Source organism: Salmo trutta, chromosome 21, assembly GCF_901001165.1.
Source record: "Salmo trutta chromosome 21, fSalTru1.1, whole genome shotgun sequence".
Taxonomy (NCBI): domain Eukaryota; kingdom Metazoa; phylum Chordata; class Actinopteri; order Salmoniformes; family Salmonidae; genus Salmo; species Salmo trutta.
Window position 1 is genome coordinate 11,274,343 of NC_042977.1, and position 9,254 is coordinate 11,283,596.

At 44.2% G+C, this 9,254-nt stretch overlaps 2 protein-coding genes across 2 annotated transcripts; one reads left to right on the forward strand and one right to left on the reverse strand.

The window, feature by feature from the left end:
• Window positions 1-296: 296 nt before the first annotated feature.
• On the reverse strand, window positions 297-3,860 carry LOC115156676 (protein FAM78B). The gene is made up of 3 exons (XM_029704219.1): window positions 2,400-3,860; window positions 1,782-2,061; window positions 297-1,256 (listed from the first exon to the last, which is right to left on the reverse strand). Exons 1-3 carry the CDS (start codon window positions 2,732-2,734, stop codon window positions 1,014-1,016), a joined length of 858 nt encoding a protein of 285 aa, XP_029560079.1. The 5' UTR covers window positions 2,735-3,860; the 3' UTR covers window positions 297-1,013.
• Window positions 3,861-3,872: 12 nt separating this feature from the next.
• On the forward strand, window positions 3,873-9,254 carry LOC115156677 (UMP-CMP kinase). Its single transcript, XM_029704221.1, has 6 exons — window positions 3,873-4,121; window positions 5,993-6,139; window positions 6,504-6,656; window positions 6,841-6,917; window positions 7,507-7,603; window positions 7,833-9,254. Exons 1-6 carry the CDS (start codon window positions 3,978-3,980, stop codon window positions 7,872-7,874), a joined length of 660 nt encoding a protein of 219 aa, XP_029560081.1. The 5' UTR covers window positions 3,873-3,977; the 3' UTR covers window positions 7,875-9,254.

The window sequence follows — 9,254 nt, forward strand, 5'->3', positions numbered from 1 at the left end:
GGGAAGGTGACGACTGAAACTGGTGAGCAGCACAGATGGAGCATGAGTCTTGTGACATTGTGTCATATGGCAGGGGCCCCTCTGAATGAACCCGCTAGCCCAGGCTATTGCCTTGAGAGTGTCGATCTGAAAGGATTGTATAGATAAGCAATATGGTTAGAGGCTAGGTTGGATTGAGACATTGGACATTCATGTGTATGCATGTAGATACTCAACTCACCAGAAAACCCACACCTTTAACCTTTCTATGTGAGTGCATAGACATGGCACATTTAAATAAGACAACAATCAGCCCATTTCATTTTAGACCTTTATGCCAAGTAGGTGCTCTTAAACTCAATCATCAATCAGATTGTATTATCTTAAACTAACAGAAGATTCATATAATATGATTTGCCTCATTTAAATATCTTAACAAAGTGTTCTTAAAGTGTTCTATGTTAAAGGCTGTTACGTCCATATTTGGCACTGAGGGAGTTTTCCAGCTTTCAGGATATCATGGCCAATGTAAGAAGTTCCATTCCATGTCCTAAGTGTGATCAGCTGATACAAAATGCTATTCTTATTCCAGTCAAAGACCGTTTTCTCTCTCATGCAATAAGACCTACTGTACGATATAGGATGCAGTTCTGTGTTCAGTCCACCTCAGTAGAACTCCGATAGCTCTGTCCCTTTCTTTCCAAAGGCAGATAGATAGAACTCTAGTACAGCACTGTGGCCGTCCAAAAACAGTCGGGACTCAATCAAACGCTGACGCAGTGCTGAGGCTGCCTCCGAAACCGGTCTAGCTCTATAGACTTCCGCTGTGTCAATTCCAATGCAGTCCAGTCCAGAGAAAATACCGACACTTTTTCACGATTTCTATCATCCATTGAACCCTGACAGTAGGTGCGAGTGAAGAGCTGCAGCTGCCATGTTTGATAAGGGAACTCTTAATTTCCCTCTTCTTCGATGGGCCACACTTCCTCATTAGCATGAACTAATCACATTGCTCTTTCTCAGTCTTTACAACCTTATTTGGGCGGTATCACAACTAGGGGTGCCCCTCTGCGGGGCCTCCACATCAGCACTTGGGCGTCATTGGCATTGGGTCGTCCCAGGGCGTTGGGGGGTATTGGTTCCTGGTAGTTGAGAATATAGGGCTGCTCCTGGTGAGGACGGCCTACTAGGGAGGCCCGGGAGCCCAGGGGCATGTCAGGGTCCACGGCGATGTCCACCCGCATCCGCCACCGCACAGTCTGCAGCACGATGCGCTCCTGGAAAGTCCGAAACATAATAGTGAAGCTAACTATTGTAGCAACTTACATGTAATATGCTGCAACCCAAAGTGCTTTACAGTTAGCACTTGGAGCATTGCTTCACAATCTGTAGCCTACTTTGACCCCAAGGCTGTACATTTCTGTTTTAGTCCAGAATTAACACTGAGCGACAACAAAAAATTTACAGGGATAGTTCACTTCAAAATCACAGTTGTTTTCAGACAAAAGTCAGACCTCAAGTATGTTGGGATGAGTCCACATTGCACACCATCCGTTGTGTCGCTCAAACTAATTAGATGGGGATAATCTTTACCATTCATTTGGGATTGAGGTACATATTGTTGGATCCACACAACAGATGGTGTGGGATGTGGATTTATCTTGAGATTAGACCACTTTAGAGGTCTGAAAGCATCTGACAAACTTTGATTATTAAGTGAACTGTCCCTTTAAGATATCAAAAACATATAACTTAACAGAGCAGTACATAAAATCCAAGGAAGTCCATCTTCTGAAGCCTACCTTGGTGACAGAGTTGATGGCAACCAGCCAGGTGATGAAGCTCTGGTCTCGGGTGATGTGTGACAGCATTGGTGTGTTGCTGTTGCTGATGGGAACGGCCCAGGTCACACTGGGGTAGAAGTTGTCGTTCATGCTGACTGTGAGGTGCGACGGTTTGGACGTGGGACCCGTAAGGGTGACCGTCTCAGTGGTGTTGCCGTACCATGGGTAGCTGACCCCGTCCGAATCGCTGATGGCCTTGACCCGGCCCTCACGGAGCTCTGGTAACTCCCAGCTGGACCTGGGGTAGTGGACATGCAGAATGTATTTAGTAATATACAAAACAATACAACAGAACATGATACATGTGCAAAGACCTCACTTAAGCTCGAAATTCACCAAGGTCTACAACTGATACAAACAGACAATATTACAGCTCACATGTCACAGACTAGGATTGCCTGGCCAAGTGACTCAAGACTGTGTTAGGCCACTGAACTAAAGCCTAGGCCAATACACTTAAGTGCTGTGGGCGTAGTGTGTGTGTGTGTCAGAGAGAGAGAGAGAGTTGTGTGTCAGAGATTGAATGACTGGCACTTCGAGATGACTGATGGTGGATGACATCAACTCAGAACTTACATGCCAATGTCCCCATAAGTATTGTAGAACTCCATTTGTGTACAAGCCTGGATCCAACCCACCACCCAGGTCTCATTGCGGGGCACCGGAGGCATCACGATCCCTGCGGAGGCCCTGAAGTAAGGTGTCTTATACCGCAGCACTATGGGCGAGTTCTCCTCTATCACCGTTGGGCACTGGTCAATGGAGGCCGATACCTCGTAGACTACAATGTTCTCCCTTCTAATGCGAGGCTTGCAGGAGATGCTCTGGATACAGCCCATGGTGCTGGCAAGTAGCAGAGTAAGCAGAACCAGAGACGAAGAGAGAAGACGATACCTGACCAGTATGCACATCAGTCCTTCTCGGATTCCATCCAGCTTTTAAATCAATATCAATCTTTTAATTTACCCATCACTGATACGGTCAAATTACTGGGTTGAAGAAAACGAAATAGAGGCATCATTTTGAATACAGCCATTGAGCCAAAATTCGCTATCAAATCAATACAGCAGCAGTTTTTAAGCATTTCTCCGCACTGGGAAAATGGAACGTTAATGTAAGTGCGGTATGGAGAGTGAGTGTGGGGAAGGTACACTGAACACCCCCCTGCAGCCTTCCCCGGTGTGACTGTTGTGTGCCGCACTGCCCTTGGTGCTTGTCCCCAGAAACTGCAATAGGCCCTCCTCCGGGATGCTGCTTACTCTCTGCGAGTCCGAAGTCCCACTTCCTTTTCGAGTCCACGCGTCCGGCTGCAGGCCGGTGCCCTTTGCACCTGCTCCTTCGACTCAGCGTTGTCATGTCAGTGGCGACGGGGCAGCAGGTGCGTCAATGGGGTTGTTCGGGTGCCTTTGTTTGGATGGCTTGCATAGCCCTGTTATTTGTACGGCGCCCTCAAATGAGATTGTCTTGGTCGTCACAACAAGAAGACGTTATACAATGGCTCATATCCTACCTAAAACCAACAATAGTAGGTGAAGTATATATATAACTCAACGAAACGGCGCGTGGCAGGCTATGGTGCCCTCTTGAGACAATACATCGCCTTAGCGCTATTTCAACGTTTTCTTCATGCCATTCTTGGGATCAATGATGAGGGAAGCTCGCATCATGAATGGTGCATCATAAATGGTGAGAGAACGCAACGAGAGATTCACAAACGTGCCCGCGACTAGGTGTGATACCCAGACGCCCAGACATCCCTAAAATGTTTTGGTGACACGAATCATCCATATATACCTCCGTCTCCCGATTGAGCATTATTGCTCCAACTCCCTCGCTTGGAAGAGCATAATTTCCTCAACGACGGTCGCTGTTCAGTTCGGCTAGGTGCTGATGCTGGGAGGATATACAGCGGCAACCACTGAGGGAGAGGCGTCACCAGACGCCTGTATTGAAAAGTTGACATCATGTGGGCGTGATTTATACCCCATGGACTCTCCCCCATTTGTTGCCATTGGTTGGCCACGTCAAACGCGGAAGTGGTGTTGCTTTTGGCGGACTTCCCACTGACACGCATCAACCGGTCATTAGATCTGTTCTTCATTCAGACTCCTCGTCGAACCGGATTCAGTTAGTGTGTTGTTTGGTTGTCGGTTTATGATTTTCCATTTATTGAGTAGGTTATCAGTGAAGGTGCCGAGCGTTGTGTACAGGGCCGCATTGATCATGAAGCCGCAGGTTGTGTTCGTGTTGGGAGGGCCTGGGGCGGGGAAAGGGACCCAATGTGCCAGAATCGTTGAGGTAAGATGACGAGAAAAGAACAATGAAAATGACAAAGAATTTGACAGGGCATTGAATTGTGTTGGGGGGGGAATACTAACAGATATGAGGGGGTTGTGCTCACTTTTGTTGGCTTCTGTCCACGGGAGACCAGCTAAATGGATCAACTTCCCTTTCTTGTCCTCTGAATGTAATGTACTTGTTATGTTAGCTAGCATAGCTATGCCAAGACCACACTAGCTAGCAAGCTAACTAGCTAGCCATGTGAGAAATTAATAAATGATATTTCCATCAGTCAACCTTTCAACTAGCAAACTATCCGAAGATTTTTCCTGAATATCAGAAGGGTGTACTACAAAGCAGAATCAATGTTAGCTAGCAAACGTTGCTAATCATCCAGAAAAAATAAACACATTTTCTGGTTATTGGTTGTTGAGTAAATTAGACCATGCCCATTTCAAGTTTTTCTTAAAAATAAACTCTTATTTCAGAATATTTAGTCCATTTTATCTGGAAAACTCATTGATCCTGGTAGTATACCCCTCAGGAGTCAAAGTGGGCTATGACTCATCAAGTGACAGAAGAGGCTAGCCTACTCCTTTAGTCCAAAGACCTGTTATGTTCAGAGGCGAATTGGCAGCCAAATACTCCATTTGAAATGTGATTCTCAATTGCAGTACATCGAAACATAAATCCCTCTACTTAGATATGACATCAACAATAATTTCACGAAGATAGAATGTACACTTTTTTTTTAAAACCGGTTTTAACAGTTGCAGCTGACACTATTTTTCAGTTACAACATGTTTGTGGCGAACTTCATCCGTTACACACAGCTGTGCGGCGCCCCCCAGACAGCTAATTAGCAAAGGTAGTCGCCTCTGTCTTCCGTAAACAAGCGCTGTAACGGAAGTATTGCCGCGTGGGACCCTAACCATATAAAGGTGTGTAGGAAATGAACATTTTTCGTTTAAAAAAAAAAAAAAATCATTTCCAAATGTTCTCAAAACTGTATCGCGTGGGAGACGTGTTTACATTTTAGACAGAGCCATTTTGGCATCGGGGCGCGAATGGGCTAGCTCTATGCTAATTGTGAAAGGCTTCTAGCTACATACACAGAGTAACCTATGCACTGATTTCGATATCACACCAATGTGTAGTCTACATCTTATCAGTTCAGCTGTTGTGCAATTCACATTATGTAAAGTTCAGTTTATCTGCAATGCACCTGCTCTAAACCTCCAGCCAATGCCCTTGAACAAGTAGTCTAGAGAAATGAAGGCTGACGTGTGTCTGAGTCTGGGTGGGGTTTTAGTCAAAAGATAAACTACTACTGCTATTCAGCTGTCTGACGTATTAACGCACAACATTGTAGCTCCCCCTTGGCTTTCTTCTGTGCCGAGATGAATTTCCTGCATTTGCCAATTACTTTGTTTATACCTATATTCATACAGAGCTGGGCCACGTGTGTTTGCGCAAGCATCCTGTTCAAGCATGACGAAACACGTGTTCTTAAGCCACCCACCCACTTATAAAGCCTGTCTTCATACAGCTAAATATAAAAATCCCTCCCCTTGCTTTCAGTGTCAATGGAGCACAGCAGCATCATTTTAGAACAATAACCCACAATGCCAATGACCATGTTATTTTCTGTGTATTCTCTACTTAATGCATTGTTATTATTGGATTCCTTTAAAAAAAAAAACGATATTAGTCCCAGACAATTTCATTCTCATAACCAATTGATTCCTATGGAAAGTAACATACTTTGTTAGTACAGTACAGGTATGTTTCTGTACAATTGTCCCACGTAAGTGGTTGGATCAGTGATTATTGTTAGAGTGCGTTGTGGTGTTTTAGTAAAAGCTGGCATTAATTTGCGTTTTTCACAGAACTACAGTTACACCCACCTGTCTGCCGGAGACCTGCTGAGGGCCGAGCGAAGCCGAGAGGGGTCAGAGTTCGGACAGCTCATTGACAGTTACATCAAGGATGGCAAGATCGTCCCTGTCGAGATCACCATTAACTTACTCAGGAAGGTATGCACCAACTCCAGGTACCTATGGCTACAAGGTTTGTGTTAGCTGTTGACGTACAGTAAGTTAGGAATCAGAATTACTATTAGCTTAGATAACATGGGGTAGAGCGTAGTAGCACTATATAGTCATTGTGGTCTAAGTCTCCCCCCCTCTTGCTGAAATAGTTTCTGTCATTGTTCCATGGGCTGAATTAATCCATACTTAAAAGGAATAGTTCACCTCAAAATATTTTTGATGTCAGATGCATATAGGAAGGTCTACAGGTGGTGTGTAATAAAGACGCACCATGTTTTAGACATAAAAATGTCTGACTTTGATTTGGGGCAGAATATCCCTTTTAACTTTCACTTTCCTTTGTCCTCAGGCCATGGAGGAAACCATGGAGATGGACGAGAAGAAGTTCCGCTTCCTCATCGACGGCTTCCCCCGAAATGAAGACAACCTCCAAGGGTGGACCACTGTCATGGAAGGGAAGGCTAACGTCAAATTTGTGCTTTTCTTCGACTGTACTAGTGAGGTAATAAAACACCTTGGGGGGAGGGTCTCCAAGAGGAAGGGGAGGGGGCGAAATGGAAGGGGCAAAATCACTGGAAGGGAAAGACACCTCAGATATAAGCGACCTTCTAGTGTTAATGTGTTTATTGCTTAGCTGACAGTGTAATGTTTTATGCTGAGAGCTCGGTGTTTTTGCTTGTCTACAGGTCTGTATCGACCGATGTCTAGAAAGAGGGAAGAGCAGCGGGCGCACCGATGACAACAGAGCGAGCCTGGAGAAAAGGTAGCGTCCAAACACTAAGGCTTTCCATGATCATTGCCCTCTAATATGAACTGGAACTCTCAAAAGGAGACACCGCTCTTGTTCATAGAAATAAAAGGGTACTTACATTTCTTGGTTTCTAAAATGTTCGCCTGATTTCAGTTCATACAACACATAAGCAAAGTGTAGAGAATCATTGTACCATCTAAACCGCTTTGAAATATAGTTTGTCACCAAAAATACTGTATTTTCTGTAGTTGTAAGGTGTGGTACAAAACTGAAAGTAATAAGAAGTTAAAACAAGTTACAGATGGGAAGCATAGAAATATTGCATATACAACGGATCTACCATTCATCAGACTTTATTTCAATGAGTGTGACAGAACTATAACATGTATTTCTGTATGAAATCAGTCGGGTTGTACACAAAACGACATAATGGACCTTCTTAATAATGGACTTTCTAGTGAAAAAAACATTGCTTTTGAGATTGTGATTTTCGTTTTAGCTTGGCTGTATGTACTTGGGACTGTGACCCCATTTTGGGTCTCTTCTGAGTCCTGGGTGCTGGTCAGGCATGTTTCTAAGCCTCCCATTTCCTCCCCTGAAGGATCCAGACCTACTTGCAGTCGACACGGCCCATCATCTCACTGTATGAGAAACAGGGCAAGGTGCGCACCGTGGATGCCTCGCGCGGTGTGGACGAGGTAAGCAAAGGAGTATACAGCCATTGAAGGCACACACTCGTTAGTGAAAACCTATTCACCCTCATCTTCTATTTTAGTTTTGTGTTAATTCCCTCTGTTTGAGTTGTTTCTTTCCCTACTGGTTTTCTCGCCGTTCCCCTGCACCCTCCGGCAATCACACACTTGTCAAAAAACACAGTGTCTCTCTTGTTTTCTCTAATGCATCTCTTTCTCTCCCTTTCTGTTTCAGGTTTTTGACCACGTCAAAGCCATCCTGGACAAAGAGGGTTGAAATTCCCGCCAACTGCCAACAACTGTAACATTCACAGTTACGTTTAATTTGTCTTTGTATCAACTGCAGCAACACTATTACTCAGTTTACATGCCCATTCATATTACTTTTTACATTTAAAAAAAAAAAAAAATTTTTTTTGTCAGTGCCCGAGCTTCTCGTCCAAGGGTGTGAGTGAGTGAATGTGTGTGTAAGAGTGAATAAGATGGGTAGTAAGACGCTCTACTGACCAACCTCACTGGGTTTCACTATGGTAGTTGTACGCCAACTGACAAGACTGTCATTGTAGTCGTGGGGCTTTGTATAGGGACAAGACTAATAGAATTGCTCTTAGCTTGGTGAGGCACTTATTTTTGTTGTCAAGCAGAGGCATATACAGTACTGTATATTATATTAATGTAAACATTTTTTTTGTGATAAAATCTGCGTACACACCATTGTTAGCCGTTCCCTAAGCGAAAACATGCATTTTCACAGACCAACCACTTCTATGGACTAAATCAGAGCTCTCCAACCCTGTTCCCGGAGAGCTGCCATCCTGTCCATTTTCACTCCAACCCCAGTTATAATTAACCTGATTCAGTTTACCAACCAGCTAATTAGATCAAGGTTGCACCCAGGGGGTGCCAGGACCGAGTTTGGGAAACCTTGTGTTAGATTAGGGTTGGACTGAACCTACAGGACGGTAGAGCTTGAGGAACAGGGTTGGTGAGCCCTGGATTAGATGGGGAAGGATAATGAAGAAAAGGGTAGCTAGAGAGGGGGGGAAAAGAGATGTCATCTCATGTGAATCAATTTGGTTGTACTCAGAGATGAACATGGTCTTATGGACTTCCCCTCTGTACTAATAAAATATATAAAACATCGGTCTCGTGTTGGAAGAAATATGAATAGAGGTTCCCATAGGACCACAGGGAATCGAGACACAGCAGCCACGATTGCAGTATTACAAATTAGTGGATTAATCTGGCATGGCAACGATACTGCACATACGGTGTGGGACCAATTTTAAACTTAAACTTTTGTAAAGTCAAGTTTAAACTTGGAACTATCTGCAAGTTTGTGTCACTGCACATGAAGAGTATTTGGTGTTCTCCCGAAAGCTGAAATATTGACATGTCTTTGTAGTCCCATGTAGTGTGACTGAATATGTGAAGTCCAATGCTTACCTTGTTCTCCACAAGGACTCGGCTGTGTTATGCATGTGTCGTTACAAAAGTGCACAAAGATCAGCTCCCGACTGTTAAGTTTCTGTTGTGTGTTATTTGTTAGATCTTTGATTTTGCGACAAAGGATGAAGGACCAATTTTGTCGAATCGGAGTATGTTGCCATGTAAAGTGGGAGAAATCGTCAAATACAAACAAACCAAATATACCCCC

Bases quoted from the DNA above. Each gene is read 5' to 3' on its own strand.
- LOC115156677 (XM_029704221.1), top strand. From the start codon at position 3,978: ATGATTTTCCATTTATTGAGTAGGTTATCAGTGAAGGTGCCGAGCGTT. The intron at 4,122-5,992 runs GTAAGATGACGA...CGTTTTTCACAG, and splicing joins AATGTGCCAGAATCGTTGAG to AACTACAGTTACACCCACCT. The intron at 7,604-7,832 runs GTAAGCAAAGGA...TTTCTGTTTCAG, and splicing joins CCTCGCGCGGTGTGGACGAG to GTTTTTGACCACGTCAAAGC.
- LOC115156676 (XM_029704219.1), bottom strand. From the start codon at position 2,734: ATGTGCATACTGGTCAGGTATCGTCTTCTCTCTTCGTCTCTGGTTCTG. The intron at 2,062-2,399 runs GTAAGTTCTGAG...CCACTACCCCAG, and splicing joins ACTTATGGGGACATTGGCAT to GTCCAGCTGGGAGTTACCAG. The intron at 1,257-1,781 runs GTAGGCTTCAGA...CGGACTTTCCAG, and splicing joins CCATCAACTCTGTCACCAAG to GAGCGCATCGTGCTGCAGAC.